The sequence below is a fragment of the Pteronotus mesoamericanus genome, unplaced genomic scaffold (genome assembly GCF_021234165.1).
Source record: "Pteronotus mesoamericanus isolate MK-2021 breed Mesoamerican mustached bat unplaced genomic scaffold, CSHL_Meso_final scaffold_21, whole genome shotgun sequence".
Taxonomy (NCBI): Eukaryota; Metazoa; Chordata; class Mammalia; order Chiroptera; family Mormoopidae; genus Pteronotus; species Pteronotus mesoamericanus.
Window position 1 is genome coordinate 8,752,271 of NW_026555310.1, and position 20,754 is coordinate 8,773,024.

At 37.5% G+C, this 20,754-nt stretch overlaps 1 protein-coding gene across 1 annotated transcript in view; it reads left to right on the plus strand.

Annotated features, from left to right (window-relative positions):
* The window catches only part of NELL2 (neural EGFL like 2), a 278,812-nt gene that overhangs the window by 165,767 nt on the left and 92,291 nt on the right, over positions 1 to 20,754 (plus strand). The window contains exons 15-16 of the mRNA XM_054591209.1: positions 16,779 to 16,901; positions 18,826 to 18,921. Of these exons, the coding sequence (XP_054447184.1) occupies positions 16,779 to 16,901; positions 18,826 to 18,921 (219 nt within the window). The remainder of the gene's footprint in view (positions 1 to 16,778; positions 16,902 to 18,825; positions 18,922 to 20,754) is intronic.

Sequence of the window (20,754 nt, forward strand, 5' to 3'; positions counted from 1 at the left end):
GAGCGATACCACGATCTAGTTTAAATTTTGAAAGAATCCGCCCGCTGCATGAAATAGGAAGGCTACAGGTGGGCATATTTGCACTTTAACAGAATAGACTCAAATATATTGGTATATGTGTGGTCACTTTTAAAGATCGTGTAATTTCAATTTTATGCTGAAATGTTTTTGAAGAGATGTTAGAAAAGAATAATGATTACAACTGAGATTCTGTTAGTAATTTTTGATGTTTTTAATTGCCTTTGATTCATTTTACCTTAGATACTGTAGAACTGGTAGAAATAATCACAAAGGAGGAAAAAATGCTAACTTCATTTGTGCTGGCATGCCTGAGTTTTCAACCCAATTCTGGAAAGACTGTGAGATGTAATACTGTGTTGCTAAATTTGATTAAACACAGATAAATGAATATGTTTCTAGTTATTTCTTCTCTGAAATAGTTGAATAGGGATAGAGAGAGGAGAGTTCAGGAGTATAAATCCAATCAGACCTGCAGAAAAGCCTTTCATCGTTCATATTCAGCGTTCAGGCCAGAAGCTTCTTATAACATTTTAGATAGAATTTTTTCCTCCTCTTGGAGTGTCCTGCCAAACAGATTCATTTTGTAATGCATGAAAACATTCAATCCACAAACATGAATGGAGCATCAGGTTCCAGTCAGGCGCTCTGCCAGGCACTCAGAGGTACCTGCAGAAAATGTGGCAGTGACCATATGCTTGATGTTGAAGTCAGCGGTCTCCCCCGAAAGCTGGGCTCACACAGACGACCTGCATTCTGTCCTGACTTAGACGTCCTGGAATGGCTAGGAAGTTGGTTGATGCCCGTTATGGCAGGGCTAACTCCCCTCTAACCACTCTGTGTTATGTCAATTGAGGTATAAAAGGAAAACTCCCCTTCCTTGTCCTCAAGGAGCTCATAACCTAGAAGCAAAGATAGGTAAGAAAATAGGCAGCTGCTATCCAGGGAGTTCAGTGCTATGATAGACGGCACAGAGCGAGCACAGGGAGCGCGTTAGGCGAAGATGCTGAGCCACGAAGGTGAGGGGGTAGTGGCAAAAAAAGGGAATGGGAATTTAAAGAAAGAGGAAAAATCAATTTCTGTGTTTATACCTTTCTGCTCCCAAAATAAATTTATAATTAACGTCAGTATTGTCCTGTTCCTAACATTCAGTTATTCAGAAATACATATAACTAAGTGATTTCCACCTGCTCTCTTAGAGAGTTCTCTTTCTCAAAAGTTTCCTGTCGTGATTCCATCATTTTGGTTTTCCCAGCCCTGGGATTTGTAAAAATGGTGGGAGTCCACTTTCAAAATAATCATTTTGATTTAGCATCTTAGTCTGTTTGGGCTGCTGTAACAAAGATACCACAGATGGGGTGCTTAAACAACACCCATGTATTTCTCACAGTCTAGCAGCTGGAAGGCGAAGCCGGGGGATGACAGATTTGGCGTCTGGGGAGGACCTGATTCCTGGTTCAGACAGCCTTCCTCTGGCTGTGTCCTCCCATGGTGGAAGGGGCCAGGTACTCTCTTGGGGTCCCTTTTATAAGGGCACTGAAGCCATTCCTGAGGGCTCCACCATCCTGATCAATCAATCACCTCCTAAAAGGCCCACCTCTAAATACCATCATCAGGAACTAGCCTTCCACATATGAATCTGGAGGAGGCACAGACATTCAGTCCATAACATTTAGTTTTTAATTTCATCTTGAGGTACAGTGAGTTGGGGTAAAGGATGGAGAATGCAGAGCCCAGATTAGAAGGCGGAGAAGCAAGACCAGTCAGTGGAGAAGTGGTCAATCTGCCGTAGACTCTCAGGAGGTCAGTGGTGCCAGCTGTTCCTTGGTGACTGCAGGTCTTTCCGCTTCACCTTCCTGCCTTCTCCCTCTTGTCCCACTTTACCTTCAAGGGACATTCTAAAGGAGGGAATAGATTTTTATCATTTGTGGGTAGCTGTGCAAAACATGCTTAAATGACACTGAAAGAGGGAGCCTTTAGATACACTTGCTGTTTTACTAGATCCGGCTGCAGAAAGGAGGGGGTGAAAGAAAGCAGTGACGAGGGAGGAGTGGGTGGAATTGGAAGAGGGTCGAACAAGAGCGGTGAATTCAAAGAGCAGGTGTTTTCCCCAGAGGAGGGCATGGCTGATTGCAATTCCAGTATATATTTGCAGTCAGATTATAAGTAACAATTTTTTAAACATTTAATTGATACAATGGAATAATAAAACTAGAATGAGTAAATTGGAAAGGAGGTAAATAAAGCTTGCCGTTGGAAAACAAGGGCAAGAAGCTGAGATATAAGAAGGCAAATAGTGAAATAAGATGGGAAAGGAAAGACCGTTAGGATCAGAATCCATCCCCATTTCTTGTTACTCAGCTGTTCCTTAAGCTATACATCTTGTTTTGAGGTAAAATTTCTATTCACAATCAAGCAGCGATCTGATTGAGATCCCAGAGGCCAAAGGCTTAAGGACAAATAATGGGGAGGAGGGGAGTGCTGTCAGCTCTCTGAGGAGGGGTGCTCAGGAGTCAGGGGAAGTGAATGCTCAGTTGGCAGAATAAAGTCTTTCTCCAACTCCTGCAAACACTGGCTGCCTGCGGCAAGCACTCCCCTTGGTGAGGAACAGAGAGAAAAGAATTACGGCCTTTGAAGGAACTCATCTAGTAAAAGTGAGTGACTCAGAATGAGGTTCAGAATAAAAGCCATTTCAAATTCTTGAAAATCATATATTATATAGAAAGAAGAGGCACTCTAACCATATCATCAGAAGAGAAAACCCTTTTTGGATTTAAAAAAATATGGCTTTCTAAATGACAGAATAAAATGTTTTGCTATACTCTTCAATTGATTCCTACCACTCAAGAACTAAACAAAACACAGGAGTGAATTTATCACTAACTTCCTACCTAATATATATACATATATATATATGCTATATCTAGTACCTATAAATTATACATATACACATATAATACATTCGCACACATACATACATGCATATTTATACCTGCACATATATACACATATAATACATTAGCACACATACATGCATGCATATATATACTTGCACATAAAGAAACACGCGTGTATTGGTTTTTGCAAAATAGCATCTATAAATATCTTGACGGCAAGGATTCTGCCTTATTCATCTTATAACAATCACAAGTCTTATATAAGCATAGAACTTAATACTTATTTATAAAATCAATAAAGACATGGTAAGTAGACATTAAAGGATATTAGCTCTAAAATGTCAGAGATAAATTAGATGCTCTGAAGCAAACAGTACAGAGAGAAGCATGAAATAAAAGTACACAGAAGATACTTTTATATACATGTTTTATGTTTTATCAAGGATATTGAAGAAAAATATATAAAGTAATTTAGAATAAAAAAGCCTTGTGCCTTGTATTTTGTGGGATAGAGACTCAGATAACATGCTTTAACAGAGATGAATTTCGTAATGAAGCTCACTTTTAAAATTAAGTTTACTTATATGTAAAACCTAAAGAACAAAATAAATGAACAAAATAGAGACAGACTAATAAATAAAGCAAACAGACTGATGGCTGCCGGAGGGGTGGAATCTGGGAGCCTAAGGGAAAAAGGTGAAGGGATTAGGAAGTACAAATGGGTGGTTACAAAATGTTCACAGGGCTATAAAGTACAGCACAAGCAATAAAGTCACTAATATTGCAATAACTATGCGTGAAGCCAGGTGGGTCTCGGAAACATGGTGGGGGGACACTTTACCAAGTATATGATTGTCTAACCACTATGCTGTTCACCTGAAACTAATACAAAATAATATTGAATTTAAAATGTAATCAAAACATAAACTTTAAATAAAAAAATAAAATAAAATTAAGCCCCCAAATGCAAAGATTGATGGCATTCCTTGCCCCATAGTCCTAACCCTTTAAAATCTGAGAAACATCATTTTATTTTCTACAAGTTGGAAGATAAAAGGTTAGAACACATTGTCTGCTACAAGTATGGAAACCTTCTAGAATTGTCTTAAAATAAATTCAAAATATTGTCTAGGTTGGAATACTTCGGTTGTTTTTCTTAGGTTACTGTACACTTCAGAAGTTCCCTTTTATATTGCATTTATCTTGTGAAGTTTTTATTGCTGTAGTTAGTTGAATATTCTATCTAATCTTATGTTTTATAGGCATTAAAGCAGGCAGGCCTTAGAGCTGTCAATGAAAGGACAGATCACGTGGGGTTAGGTGGGGGTGGTTTTTTCCACCAGCAGAGGTTTTTACTAGCTTAGTGAAAGCCTTTCCCTTCTCAAATAAATGTCAATAAATGGGAAACCATCCCTCTTACCAAATTTAGGAGCAGCAATAGCATGAAAACAGAGGCGCAGCAACCTTGACCTTTTGCCTTGGTGAAGGGAACGGTTACAATCCCTTACGCAATGCATAGGTGCTGCTCTAAGTGTCGAATCCCAGGTGTGTATTGCATGGGTTTTTGATGAGTACAATGAACTTCAGATGCATAGTACTCTGAGAAATTGGAAATTTTGATGTTTGTACAGATTGAAACCTGACCATTATTCATTCATTCACATTTACCAAGCACCTAAACCGTGTCAGGTGTTACGGCAAGAACTGAGGAGTCAAAGATCTGTAAAAAATTCCTTGTTTCAAGGAGTATACTGATTAATGGAGGGTGGCTAAGAGAATTAATAACCCCCAACAGTGTGATCAGGCTGCATTGTGCTAACTCATGAAGCATGCACCTGCACCAGGGTTATTCTAAATGCTTTCCAGACATTATCTCATTTAATCCGTGCAACTCTATACAAAACATACAGATCTATAACCCCTTATCTATAGTTTTGAACTCCCAAAACTCCAGACAGCTGTGGAAATTGAATGTTTATTTTTAAAATTTATTTGACAGCAAAGTTTAATCTGATGTGGTGTTATTTCTCATCTTTATTTATCCAATTTGGTGTAGTCATCCTTTTTATCACAGAAATATTTGTTTGATTACTGAGCTCTGCCACAGATCCTGCTAGAGATTTTATCCTTGTGCTGTTATTACAAGGTCTGTTTAACAGAGGATAATACTATGATTCAGAGGGATTAAATAATTTTGTCCAAAGTTTGATATCTAATAAAGGGCAGAGTCAGGATTTGAACTGAGGCAGCCTGGCTCCAAAGTCCTTCATCTTAACTGCTACGCATTCTGGCTTTCAAATACTATGATACAATTAAGCGCAAGACTCTATGGGCTGTATGGACTCATCTAAATTAGACTGACAGGGTTTTGTTGGTTTTTTTTTATGTTCACTTTATTTTTTACTTTTTATTGTACTTTTCCATTACCATTTATCTGCCTTATACCCTCCTTGTCCCCAACAATTACCACACTGTTCTGTATGTCATGAGTCCTTTTTTTGGCTTGATCCCTCTACCCCGCATCCCCCAGAGCTGTCATCCTGTTCTTTATCTATGAGTCTGTCTCTATTTTGCTTGTTAGTTCAGTTTGTTCATTGGATTCCACATATGAGTGAAATCATATGGTTCTTGTCTTTCTCTGACTGGCTTATTTCACTTAGCATAACATTCTCCAGGTATATCCATGCTGTTGCAAACAGTAAAATCTTCTTTTTTATGGCCAAGTAGTATGAAGGCAAAGAAAGAGGAGAAGACCTTTCTGAGCAAAAAGCAGGCACATGTGTGTGAAATATATGGGGATTGGCTGGTATGATCCTCAGCCTTTAATAGAACCTCACTAAATAATAATAAAATGACACAACGAAGGAGTTGAAAATGGTGCAGTTTGGTAAGAGCAAAGGGTCATAATGAAAGCCTTGTTGAGTAAGCGGTACCTTGATGGCCCATAAAAGCAATGGTGTGTCACTACAAAAACTTAAGAAAAAAATTGAGGGGAGAGAGAGAGGAGATCAGATTTTATTTGAAAAGTTATTCTGATAATTGTTTGGAAATGGATAAAACTGGGACAATGTTGTTGTCATGAAGCTATGCAACAATCGAAAGGAGATATTTTAGTGCCCAAATTTGGCAGCTGCACAGCAGTGGGGATGGAGATGGGGAGTGGAAATGTTAACTGCCAAGGGAGCAGAATCCAGATGAACTGGTCCCTGAATGCGGTGTGTGAGAGGAAGGGAAGAGCAGTCTTTGTTGGCTCCCAGATTCCTGGCTTGAGAGGAAGAAGGCCTTAAGGATAGATTTAGCTGTAGATTCATCTGTGGGTATGCAATATGAGGATGTTCTTTCCTGATGACCTGAAGGGTTTTCTGTGAAGTTGATGGGGTTACGTGCAGAGTGCAAGGGGAGGAAGGTGGGGCAGGCATCTGAATAAAGAGCAACATAGCCGCAGAGGGGATTAGAAGAGAAAACAGGACACATACAGGATTCTCACTATAGACTGACTCAAATATCCTGCATTAGCCGGTCTCTGAATGTTTAGATTGAGACACACTTTTTGGTGACTGATTCACTCTTTAACAAATATTCAGTGCAGACCAATTTTGTACCAGTCATTGTGATAGATGCTGAGGGTAACTGATGATTTTGACCCAAGGGTTACTCTCTCTCTGGTTCTCTAAGAGACAGATTTTGAGTGGGGAGTGTTTACTCAGTTTATTGTCACCATCCACAGAGTAAATTCAATTTCCTATATGATCTTTATTTTTATATTTTGATTTCTTAATTCTGTTGTCTACTTTCCCATAAAAACCAAACCCAACCAAAACAAGAATAACAAAATCCCTGAAAGTAAGAAGCCCTCTAATATAACTTATACTCACCTCACTACCTCTTCCTCCATCACTTTGTTCATTCTCCTTCAGGGCCTCTATTCAACATGGTTTCATTCCACAAAAGCATAGGAACTGGGATGTATAAAGTGAGTAAGACACAATTCCTTCCTTAAATTGATTTGAATCTTACGGTTTTCTTGCTAGCTTCCCAATGGTTCTTCCTGTGTCCTTTAGGACCTCCTTATGCTGCACATATACATGACTCAGCACAGTGCTTGGCAGTCAATAAGCATTCAGTTTCTGTCCATTTGTTTTCTTCCCCTTTCCCTTCCCTGCCTCCTTAACCTTTGCTTCTCCTCTCAGTGTTGCATAGACCCCTGTCTCAGTTCTTGGTCATAATCCAACTCTGACTCTGAGAGAGAAGAATAAAAGGGAGGAAGGAATGCTGCCTTGCTGACATGGGACACCCACTTTGCTGAGGAAAGCCAGTCTCTTCTCATCTGCACTTTGCTGTTAATATCCCTAAAATCTGCTGTAACCTTATCATGGCACCTTTTATTGTAGAGCTCAAGTGGCTGTTTATTGTCCACCCGACAAAATCATGCTGTGTTCCTGACCCTGCCCACATGCATTCCTTGCTCTGCCCTGTCAGTCTTCTCCTTGGGCAGCTCAAGCACCGCAGGGCCCTACCATACCCTTTGCACCCATGTTCTATGTGGACTGCTCTTTCCTATCTTTATCCTTTTTCTGTTAAGCCTTCGTGTTTTTCCAAACCTTCTTGCTTGGCCTGTTTCCTACAGAATACTTCCCCGGACCCTTGTCTGGCTTCACCTCTTCCCCATTAAGCCTCATGAGGTCTTTGTGTATAGGTTGCAGTTTTTTAAAACACTAGGAAAATCCAAATCCAGGCCTCATCACTACCTAGCTAAATGATATTGGGCAAAATATGTATTTGCTTCAAGAAAGCTTTGTATTCCTATTTTTGCGATAGGAACAATAATAGTACCTACCTGAATAGACTGTTGTGATGACTGAAGAGGATAGGGTATATAAAACAGTGCAGTGCTTTATAGCATCTAGTAAGCACTTAGGAATTCGCTATTGCCAATATTGTTGTTGTTGTTGTCGTTGTTGTTGTTGTTATATCTTTATAGCACTGAAGTCTTCTACAATATATCATAGTTATCTGTTCATATCACCGGTCCTCTAATAGTTCCAAAGTTCCTTGAGATCCCATGAGTCAGTTCATGCGTCCTTGGTATCCCTTCAGACTAGAATCACAGAGCAGAAGCTGCATAAATGTGTTTTGAAAGAATAAATGTAAATTATCTGGCTGATAGTTACAAGAATTTTGTTACCCTACAATGTGTTCAGACAAAACTTATTTCATGAAACACAAAGTAAAACAAAAGTTTTTGCCATAAAGTCATAACTGAGATTACCTTATAAAATTACTATAAAGGTACAGAGGAAATTCAAATGCGCTTTGGTTGTTAAAATTCTTGATCAAATAAAGACTAGGAGAGGAAGCTGAGCATATTAGTGAAAAGACTAGAAGAAAATAAACCAAGCATATCAGAGGAAAGTACTCTGAACAAATTTCTAGTTGCCAAACAAATTGAAGAATAACAAGAAGTTAGTATTGAATTGGCGTGGTCAGTGAACAGGAAACTTGAGTTGTGAACAAAAAATACTGAGGTGTTAAAAATGAGTTTCAGTGGGTTTGCTGCTAATGTGGGCATTGAGCGGGATTAAAGGATAATTTCTTGTAGTTACTTTAAGAGTGTTAAAAGTATATTTCTGTTAAAATGACATTGTAGTAAATAGACTTTTCTCTGTAAGAGAGAGAGAGTAAATAAAGTCATCACAAGAAACAGAATGAATAGATTTGAGTAAGTGTGATAGCAGGCATTTTTTTCTTGATATAACCATTGAAAGTAATGGAATTTTGGAAACCAGAAAAATGCCTTCATGTGCCAGACCACTAAAAAGAGGGAGAAGGAAGGAAAGAGTTCCAGTTCTTTCTTGTAGACCCCCAACCCTCTAGGAATTGTTGAGTGGTGATTTAGAACATTCTTTAAACTCAGTATGTACTTACTGTGAAAAGCCCTGCTGTAGAATAATTATCTTGCAACCATACTAAGGAGCTGAGGACAAGTCCTAAGAGTTGTTTACTTAGAACAGAGGTGGCATCTTTCATCTGAGGACGTGCAGTTGTTGTCATTCTTTATAGAATAAAACCAGAAGTCTCAGTATTGCAAGCCTATGGGCAGTGTTGTTCCGGTGCTCTTCATAGGCCAATGCTGATAACCACATATTTACTTTGGTGGGGACACATGTGAATGAAATTCATGGATGAGCTTCTACAAAAAGCCCATTGGTGTCTTAAGGCAGTATTTCTGGTCTACAGAAATATAAGAGAAAAATGACTAAGCAGCTATACATTTTTGAGATAAATCACCTCTAGTTTGATGGTGTCATTATAACCTCCTCAAATTTAATTTACACTTCTATGAGTTTCCTTGTTCCAAGACTTAATCAGTCGTAAGTCTAAGGGAACTTGTTTTTGCGTTTCTAATATCAGATAATAGTTAAGACCAGAGGTAGTTTCTTGCTATGTTTACAGTTATATCCTGCCACATTTGCAGAGAGAATGTATGCAGTGTAAAATATCCCAGGAAACTCTTTGGTCAGGAAAAGTGGAGCAGCTTTCTTTGTGGAACTTACACCTGTGTGTTGTAATAGCTGCTGTTTTTCCCAACATTTCTAGATTGGGCCAGGATAGTAGAAGAGGCAGCATAGGCAATACAATTCTTGTGGCTGAAGAAATCCATCAGGGAAAAAAGAAAGATTCTTGTAGGGTAGTGGGGAGGCTATGACCGTTTATTATATTCTGTAGCTAGGAGAGTGGGATCTCCTATATAAAGGTGCTGGCCAGAGGACTGGGGATGTCACCGGGGACGTGAAGCAGATGCCGGAAGCAGAGGATGCTCACTAGGGCTGGGCTGCTGGTATCCAAGGAGAGGACTCTCAGGCATTGGAGCTGCCTGTTTGCCAAACTGCATTCATTTCGAGCTCCCAGAGCTTTTTAAGTTGGGAGAATTAGTGCTAGGATCTCAGATATTTGTACTTAATCATATTGGGTATCTTCCTTTACTTTTAAAAACCTCTCTTAACCTTGTGGAAGTGTGGATTTTAGTATGAGCACAAGTACCTCAGTCCTTTGTCTTAAGGAGTTCTAAAATTTTAACAAGCTTCCTAGAGGGTTAAAAAGTCTAGACAATATAGTAAAGAGGATAAATTCCTAATTGTCAAGCAACAGAAGACTCCAAATACAACAAAAAGACAATAAACTGTGTAAGCATTAAAAGCCACTGGGTAATTACAAAGAACACTAGGATAAAAGAAATAGATTGGGTAAAACACAAGTGTTAAATACGTCACATAGCAATCGATAACCTAGTTTTTGGAGTTAAATGTTCTGATTCACAGCTCTGCCATTTAAGAGCTGTGTAATCTGTATGATCTTGGACAACTTACAACTTCTCCAAGACACGTTTAATTCTCTGGAAGGTAATGATAATGTTTTCAAATTAGAATGAGGATTAAATGAGGTAGTGTGTATTACAACGTATGCGGTATATACAAAGCACTGTATTGTAGCTTCAATTACAAATCATTCAAGTCATTCAAATTTGTAAGAGCTTCAAGATTCCAAAAACAGAAGAGGTGAAGTACATGAATGTTATTTCAATTTGGAATCTACAGTTACCCCACACACGCGTGGTGGGTAACAATATCCATGTGAAGTGTTCCATTCTCCATGAATTCTTCTTGAATTCTCACCTGACTCAACCAGAAATGACTTCCTCCTTGATCTTTGCAACCCTCTGTAAATAAAATACTTTAGTATTTCTTATAATGAAGCCAGTACTAAAAGCCATGGTTTTGTCTTATGTAACTAAACTATAAGCTTTTTGAGAGCAGCTACTGTTTATAACCATCTTTTTATCCCAAGAAGATGTTAATATACAATAGATATTAAAGAAAATTGTGTTTAATTTAATTGAAATATCGATTCATTTAAAAAATTTCTTTTACTCATATTTTTGTAATATTTGCATTTTGTATCATAGTGAAATTCTTGATTAGAACATCTGCTATGTGTATTATACATCTGTTTTGAAATTATAGTGAAAAAGCGATGTGAATTTTAGAGTGGCCCTTTTGTCTCAAAATAGTATGTTCATTCTAGAAACAGCTCAATTTTCTTTTTTTGGAAACAGTTCAATATTAATATCAAATTCAAAACTCAATTTAAGTCCAACTGTACATTATTATGACCGATGACATGTTGGCTGCGGAGCCTTAACCTACCCAGGTTAGAAGTCAATCACTGAAACGAAGTGATTAAGTATTATTGTAATATATAACATCTGCATTTAGATGAATCCAGGTGTGCATGTTACTTTTTTTTCTGTAAGGGAATTTTACTATATTGACCCTTATCACCGGTATGAAATCAGTTTTACATAATATGTGACACTGCAGAGCCAACAAATTATGGCACACGGGAAACCTTTGCCTGCTTCCCTGTAAGATTACTGATTCTGTATAGCCTGCTGTAATGATTGACACTCTTACTACTTTTGTTTAGCCCTGCTGATTGATAGTGTTTTCCTTCTATATGTTTATTTATTTTTTCACTTTATTCAAATTTGAAATTTGTAGATATGGCTATGACTACATTTTGATTAAAATAATAACATGTGAATATTTTTAATGAAGATGAGTTAGAAAGAAATGCATTTGGTTTCGATCCCAGCTGTTACTTGGACTGTCACATCACATAAATAATGAAATTTTATGAGGATGTGAAAATAACATTGATTCTTGTGAGCTAGTTCAGAAATCTGAGATCTGAAATATCAGCTTTTCAATATATGTGAAATAAAACTTGTGATTCATTTGTTATTGTATCCTGACATGCTCTTCTCAAACATTGGAACATAGTATTGATTTACATTATATCATATGCTCCCCTCCTTTCTTTATTTTATTTAATTTTACTTCTTATATGTTGAAAGTGCAGGAGGAAGAATTAAAAATGGAGAGGCTGGCTGATGGGTTGGCAGTGGAGACCTCAGGGATATGTGGGGCAGAGAAAGGGCAAGAAGTCGACATTTGAGCAAAACGGGACATGGAAAGCAATAATGAACCATTTATTGAGGTGTCCTTATGAAATATTTGCTCCTTGCTTAATTCACATTTTGTTTTGTGAAGGGCTATGAAATTAAATTCTTCTGTGAGATTAAAGCATTTTTTAAAGGCTTTTCCTGAGATTACTGTTTACTTCAGTTTATAATTATAAGCATAATCAACTTTAAGTAGTGTGCAAAAATTTTAAAGGGATAGTTTAAGGAATTCATATTTTCTGTTTTCAAAATATATCCTTGTATTTTAACTAAGACCTGAAATATTTCAAATAAAAAATAAAAAGCCCACTGTATTAAAATCAGTGAAAAACAATGTAGGTTTCTAATAGCTTTCCACTTGGCACCTAGTCCACAATTGAACAAATTAAGATTGACTTGAATGATAATGGCAGAGGAAATAGGTTCTGGCTTTCTTCATGTGGTCATTCATTCCTCCATTCATTTATTCAAAAAAACATTCTTTGAAAGCTTCATCCCTCTCTGGGTTGTCTTCTTAATTAGATGGGACTCACTAGGTAGAGGTAGGGCCTAACAAGATTCAGTTCAGTGATGAGTAGGATAATGTTCAATAAACATTAAATAACTACACAAGCTGAGATTTAGTTTTTTTCTGTTGTCACTCTCATGGCCACTGAACAAATTTTTGTACTTGACCTTGTGTGAAATTAGCACAAGGTCAAGTACAAAATTCTTATCCAACAACTCACAATCCCATAAAGGGCTTGAGGCTGGCGGGCCAATGAGAAGTAGATAATTATGATAAAATATAATAACAGAACCTTGTATACTGTACTAGGAAAAGAGACAACAGCCCCTAACTCTGCAGGAGAGGGAGAGTAAGTCACATAAAACGTGACATTTTAGTGATATCTTTCAAAGTGGTAAGTGTCTCTAGGAGAATCATGGGGCAGGCTCTTCAGACACAGGAAACAATATGTGTAAAAGTATAGATGTAGCCATGGTAAATTTCATTAAACCATGAATCTTTTTTCCCAGATAATGTAAGAGTCACATATACTCATTTATATACAACTTTAGCAAGAGCGTGGATTATCTGAAATCTATTTTGAAAGATTCATGGGCTCATAAACCCTAAGTTAAGAAATCCCCCCAAAGCTATGGTATATATATGAAGAAATTCTTTTTCTGTAACTTCTTTTTGAACAATTGTACTGTGTTGGTGGAGCAGAGCAATTTCTTGATTAAAAAAAATCTATTTTTGTTTGACTGGAAAAAAACAAACAAACAAACAAAAAACACTTGAAAACTGTCTTTATCCTTGAATCGCTTAAGTGCAGGCCTATCCATTTCAGTGGCCGTGAGAGTGACAACAGAAAAAAACCAAATCTCAGCTTGTGTAGTTATTTAATGTTTATTGAACATTATCGTACTCATCACTGAACTGAATCTTGTTAGGCCCTACCTCTACCTAGTGAGTCCCATCTAATTAAGAAGACAACCCAGACAGGGATGAAAACAGCATCTAATCAATCAGCAGCTGTCTTAAAAGGGTTTATGGTTTTCTGTGTAGAGATTAACTGCTGCACTTCGAGTTGCACTGGGAACAAATTTGGTGGCAGATGTAGATTTCTTTTGCTTCAGGCAGCTGAACCAAAGGTAGGTGGGCTGCCCATCTGGTCCCTCTGAAATTTTATGGGGTTACCTTGGACCCCAATTAGGAGAATCATGTGTAATCCAGCTGATTCTAAACTATCATCAATACGTATGAATTTATAAAAACTATGAAATGTTCTGATACCAGATAATCAGGGTGAAATTTTATATAATTTGGGAAAATTCAGCCAGGAATTTGGAGAATAAAATATCTGTTCATGCAGTTATAAAACTTTAGTGAGTGAATCTCTCTTTCCTCTGAAAAATTATTTGGAATAATCTCTAAGATTATTACCAGGCTATAGTTAAAACTATTATAACTTTGTGCTTATATAACATAGGACATATAATTTTGAATTTTTTTAATAAATCATGTTTATTCTATTACATTTGTCTCAATTTTTACCCCTTTACCCCCCTCCACCCATCCCACCCCCAACCCTGACTCCCACAGTCATTTCCCACTCTGTTGTCCACGTCCATGGGTCATTCATACATGTTCTTTGTCTAGTCCCTTCCCCTTCTCTCCCCCACTGTCCTCCTTCCCCATCCCCTCTGGTCACTTTCAGTCTGCTCCATATTTCCGTGCCTGTGGTTTATTTTGTTTGTTGGTTTATTTTGTTGAATAGGATCCACTTATAGGTGAGATCATATGGTATTTGTCTTTCACCAACTGGCTTATTTTACTTAGCTTAATATTCTCCAGTTCCATCCATGTTGTTGCAAAAGGTAGGAGTTCCATCTTTCCCTCTCTTTCTTTCTTTCTTAAATGCAGATTGATTTTATTTATTTTTTTAGATGTCAAAGCTAATTATAAAATATTTAAAAAGTTTAAAACCAATATAAAGTCTCAGCAATTAAACCAACATGACACCAGCACAGAAATAAGTAGATCAATGAAATATAATGAGCATTCTGGAGACAAACATACGTATCTAACAATATAATACATGATCAAGTTGATATTTCAAATCAATGGGGGAAAATAAGGCTTATTCAACAATTAAGGTGTGTGGACCACTATTACTTGAAATAAAACAAATATAGAGCCCTATTTCACACATTATATAAGAAATATTCAGGTGCGTTAAAAATCAATATGTAGAATCTAAGGAGTTTTAGAAGAAAATAGAACTAATATTTTCATGACCTGAAGTAAAATATTCAAACCCAGAAGTTATAAAGTAAATTTTAAAAGTAAATTTATAAAGTAAATATATGGATATTATATAGTAATATACATATAAAAAAAGTTAAAAGACAAGGAATAGAATAGAAAAGTATTTGCAACACATCTAAAACATGGTTAATAGGATTGTTTGGTTTTTTTAGGGAAAAAAGTTCTACAAACCTTTAATCAATAAATGGATAAAGAATATCAAATAGTCATTTAAAGCTTTTTTTAAAAAAATAATAGAAATAGGAAAGAAATATACTAAAACAGATTTAGTTTCAACAAATAGTAAAGGAACAATTAAAATAACATCATTGTCACAATCAGATTAATGAGTATTAAAAATATTGGTAATATCAAGTATTGACAACTCTGAAAGGAACTGGGTATTCATAGAAACTTTTTTCTCATCTTAAAGCAGTTTCTTTTGCATATCTCACAGTGCTGGTTTGGTGGCGGTGTAGTCTTTTAGCCTTCTTTTGTCTGGGAAATTCCTTATTTTGCCTTCCATTTTCACTGAGAGCCGTGCTGGGTAGAGCAGTCTTGGTTGCAGGCCTACTCAGACTCACTCCCTCTGAACTCTAGCACCAGAGTAGCAGCTTGAAGGGCACCAGAGGCATCCCGGGGGAGGCTGAAGTGCCTGGTATCAGGGCAAGAAGAGGCCATTGTCCCTTTTCGGAGCCCTCACCCTGCAGGGCCATGGAGTCGGCAGGCTGTTGCCATATTTATATTTCCACCAACCTGGCTAACACCTAATTTTGAATTGTTAATCTTTGAAAAAATAAAACATAGAGCATTCTATTTTACCAGTTTAAATAAGTCGAATCTCAACTGCGTATGCCCAAAGAAAATTTTTTTCAAAGTTCCAGGTATATTATTATTATAATATATTATCTGGAATAATATGTATACTGTCTGGGCTATAAAGTTCTAAAAGGAAAAGTAATTATTTATTTTTGCTTTGATGGCTTATATTACAGTAAATTAATGCCTGGATCAATGCAGGTATATTAAAATATATATTTAATTATAAAATATTCTTAAAATTTTATGGAAGAGGCTGAGTAATAAATAGGGATTTTGGGTGACTGAACTAATTTGTATGTATTTTCTCACTTATATTTTATTTTTACTAATCTTGGTTTTGATATTAGATCTATTTTCTTTCTCATATTCACTGTGCTTATTCCTTTGGTTTATTACAGTTTTGCTGAACACTGAGCTAGAACTCTGAAGTTACAGTATTCCTGTGAGCTCAGGCTGGCTCCTTCAACACTGTGAACCACCATTGACTTATCTTTCAAATGGTGATAATGCTATTGGTTCTGCCTCCCTTCCAGAGGTCCTGGGAGGAACAACTGCTTCCATGCTTACAAAAATGCCAACTTATACACAGTTAAAGGAAGCATCACATTGATTGCATATTTTAAAGTTTGTATTTGCTTATATTATAAAGTCAAATTTGTCTTAGTGGAAGTATGATGGCATCTTTGCAGAAGGGGGAGCTGACTCAGGAGGTCAGGTATTTCCCTAGCAGTTTGCACATGAATCTTTAGGCCTGCAAGTGTTGGTGTGGCAATTAACTGCACCTAACTCCCAAAACGTCAGCTCCATCGTCCTGGAGGTCAGAATTCACGGAGCAATACACTCTCACATTCTTTTCTGGTACCCTTCTCATGCTCCAGGAAAGACTTAGGTGGCAGATGTATTTAATGAGATTACCTGCGGAGACCAAACACAGCTGGCTGTGAGATGTACATCTGAGAATCGATCCCCATCCTTGCTTATTCTCTCTTTCTATTCCTTCCTACTGTCGGTGGGCCTTTTGTTCTAATCCTTTTGCATTCAGGCTTTGTGAATGTGGAAACTGTGTATGGACTTCAAGAGGAATATACAATACTTTAAAATATGTTATTCCTTAATATGTAATTTGTGTATATCTGTATTTGGAAAAGATACTATACAGTAACCAAGATGCAGGTACAGTTTGAAATTTTATCTCTGAGTAACAAAATTGTTTTTCTCATTTCAGAACATGATGAGTGCATCACAAATCAGCACAACTGTGATGAAAATGCTCTATGCTTCAATACTGTTGGAGGACACAACTGTGTTTGCAAACCAGGCTATACGGGGAATGGAACCACGTGCAAAGGTAACCAGTTTCAATGCCAACACTTCTTCCATTAGAATAACGTCCCCCATCTTCACATCCCTCCACCCCTCCTCAGCACTGTTACCTGCCTTCAGTGCACTACCCACAGTCACTGAGAGCTTGCAGTGTGGCTCATAGTCTTCCTCCGGGTTATATCAGTATTTAAGTGGCCAAATTGTTCAACAACTTTGACTTTATGTTCGTTGACCTCAGCTACAGAGGTTTTCATCTCCTTCTCTAGTAGAGCACATCCTGGGCATTGTTTTACAGAACTCCCCACCTGTGAAATCTTGAACTTCAACATTTCATTGTCTGAACCCAGATCCCTCAGCTTCCAGTTTGCCTACTCTGTTCCTTCTACGACTCTTGAGCTTCAATTTTTCTGACCCTTCCTTTTCATCCTATTTACCAGTCTCCTCCTAGGTTCTGATATTTCTTTTGGAATTTCAAGCATGACAGCTTTCATTTTTGGGGGAGGAGGCAATATATTCCACTGTGAAATACATTTTGAGTCAGTCTCACAGTTTTTCTTCTCTGCCCTCTCACTTGAGCTGTTAATACTAATTAACTGGGAATATTGGATCTCTACATTTTATAGTTTCCCATTTTAGCTTCTTTGTCAATATCAATCTATAATTCTTTTAAATGTCCTGTTGAGCTCAGATTTTCATTTCCATCAGTGGATATTCCAACTATAGTTGACCGCTATCCATTTATTCTCTCTAAAAATGCCCTCTTTTCCTCCATCAGATGAGCTGGCCCCCACTTTACTAGGGAAATAGAGGTCCTATATTGGAAACTCCACCACCTTCCATAAGATAAAGTCCATATTCACTATTATGTCATATACATTTATTTTTGATTTGTCTAATTTAGGTGTTTTAAGTTTCAAAATAGCCCATTTTTCAGACTGTGTCCCTCATCCTGGAGTTTCCTAAAATCAACTTGCTACAATACTGTGTGTGTGGGAGAAGGAAATGACAAGGGATGGTTGTTAATGCAGTGACCCAGATAGGGATGGGCCAGAGGATGACTCTGCTTGGTCAAAGTCTGTGGGAATCTTTAATTTAGAGTCCCAGTGCCTTGCCCCACTGAATGGAAGAAGCTGGTCTAGTTCACCAGGGCCAGACCTTGCCAAGCTGAAAGAACAGACCCTCAGCCTATAGGGCAAAGAATAAGCTGAAGTGGAAACCAAAGCTTCTGAGTGCTCAGCCTCACACATCTTGTTTTTCTCACCCTCTTTGAAGGCAGCACATCTCACCTTTGCAATGGCTCAGACCTTGACTCTTTTTCCTACTCCCTCACAAACTCAGTATAAGACAGTTTGCTATGCAGTTCCTTTGCTCTCAATTCTGGATCCTGACCTGCCCTTAGCAGGGGAATGCAAGAATCTAAAGGCCACTGTAGTACATTCTTCTTACTATTGGCTAATTCAGCACCAGGATTGATTTAAACCTTTTTGAAAGATGGGGCATTTCTCTAATATTTTGGCACTTTGGCCAGTGTGTAGAATGATCAGAGCCTCATAGAATTTAGTCATTTTCTCATTCTATTCCCTAGATAGTGGTTTGCTCCTTAAGAAAACTAATGAGAACAGCTGCCATTTTTTAGGTTCTGTTTCAAGTTGGATTGTTGTAATGATGTGAAATCCTAATTGTAATACATCTTCGGTTGTTTAAAGTTACTGTTTTTTAAAAACAGAAAGTTTAGTATTTTATTTTACAGGTAAAAAAAATTAACATTGGAAAGAACACTTTACAAATGGCATTGAAGTTTCTTACCTGTATGGAAAATATTGTATGAATTAGAACAGCATTTATAATTTGATGTCCCTATCTCGAAGGGAACAAAGAAAAGCTGGATTTAGAGTGTCTTGAACTACTTACTTCGAAAGGGCTAAAGCTGCGTGTCTGAATTCTTGCAGCGTTTTGCACAGAGGGCTGCAGGAACGGAGGGGCTTGCATCGCAGCGAACGTGTGCGCCTGCCCGCGGGGCTTCACGGGGCCCAGCTGTGAAGCAGGTAAGAACATCGTTCCCTCTTCTAGAAAATGAGTTTTTACACCAACCTATAAAGTAATCCATGAGGAGAGTAATATTTCAAGTGGGATCTCAGAGCGCGGAGCTATTAATAAGGAAGTGCTAGGAGGGAGGAGGGAGGAGGGAGGAGTGGGGAGGGAGGAGGAAGGAGGTTTCAGCGAAGTATATTCACTGGGTATTTCCCCAGTCACTCCAAGGGGATTTTGCAGCTAGTATAACTAGAAGCACATTGGACGTTTTCAGAAGGCTGTGTGGGATTGCCCAGGATTGTATGCTTCATAATTTATTTTAATCATTTAGAGCCCATTTTTCCTGGAATCTATTGGACTATATTAAAGCACGGACTAAAAGCTAATGGCCAACTCACTTCTTAGGGCACACTACCTTCTGCATTCACATTTGAGAATTTTTAATTTTTACCTGGCCCATTCAGTGTTCATTTATTTTATTTACAAAGTATGTAAAGTTTTCTACTCCTTAATCATTCCTCACCTAAGTCCATTCTACTTACTTTCTCTGATGGATACCAATGCAAGAAACTTTTTTTAAAAATTAAATATATATAGTTTATATATAGCTTATGATCCAAAGTAAGATGTTTCTCCAGTTGAAAATGCACCTTGAGAATAAAAAAATGTATTTTGAGTATTGGGTCCTAATTAAAACCATGTCAGTAGTAGTTTTGGTTGCCTTGTATCAAATGGGTTCTAATAGCAGATTACCTCCGAAAGTCTGGTTGTAATCCCTCAGAGAGGCGCTGCCATCGGTGCCTGGGGGTTGCAGCCTCACAGTGCTTTCCATAAATCTCAGTGCAATAGAAGTAGTGTATGTCTTGCCTCAATCCTATTTGCAAAGTCATCTACTTTAATAAATACACTGGTCAGAATGTGAGACAGAAAAAGTTCTCCATTTGAAAAGTGAAAATGTTACCGAATAGCTCACAAAAGGGCTTGCATCACTAGACCATATCTTTCTACAAGTACCTCTATGTGGTGTTTTTCAAACTCAATGACTAACTAGTTACAAAGGTCTCTAATAGAAAACATACAGTGGCTGTCTTTGATTGATAGAGGTCTTTCTTAAAGGGATCATTTCCTAAATCAGGAGTTCCCAAGATTATTGTGCATGTGCCTCATCCATAGAGCTTCTGAACTTGTTAAAGATACAGGTTTCTGTCACAGGATTGATTAGATCAAAATCAAGTCCTTTCTATGCAATATTTCTATATCCTGTGATTCCCAATAGCACACCCACACACGTCAAGGTACACTGTCATCCTGTGCATCAGATGACCGTGCTTTTGGAATATAGTATTTTGTACTCCTTCACATGCAGAGTCAATGTGGAAATACTGGCTTTTTCAGAGTATTTCATTGGTGTGGAATTTTTAAATAAAGGCTGTCCCATAAAGTCTGGGATGATTAATGGCCCTGCCCAATTCTGCATATCATTCTATTGGAAAAAGAAATTATGTGATGAGATTCTTAAAATCTTGAGTGACATAAGATTAATTTAAGCAATGTAAAATTTAATACCAGAGTTAAAAATAACTTAAAAGAGTATTTAGCATTCTCTATTTTAAAATTAAAGTATCCTTGAACTTCCAGTCTATAAAAAGATGATCTCACATTTATTCCAAGTAGCTGTCTATAGCAGCCTCGGGCTTTGACAAGGAGAGATGTGGGTTCAAAACCTAGTTCTACCATTTACTTGTCATGTGGCCTTGGGCAAGTTACGTAACTTCTCAGTGTCTAGTCGTCTCTATACATCAACTTATTCTTCGCAAGTCTCCTCTAAGATAGATATTATCTCCATT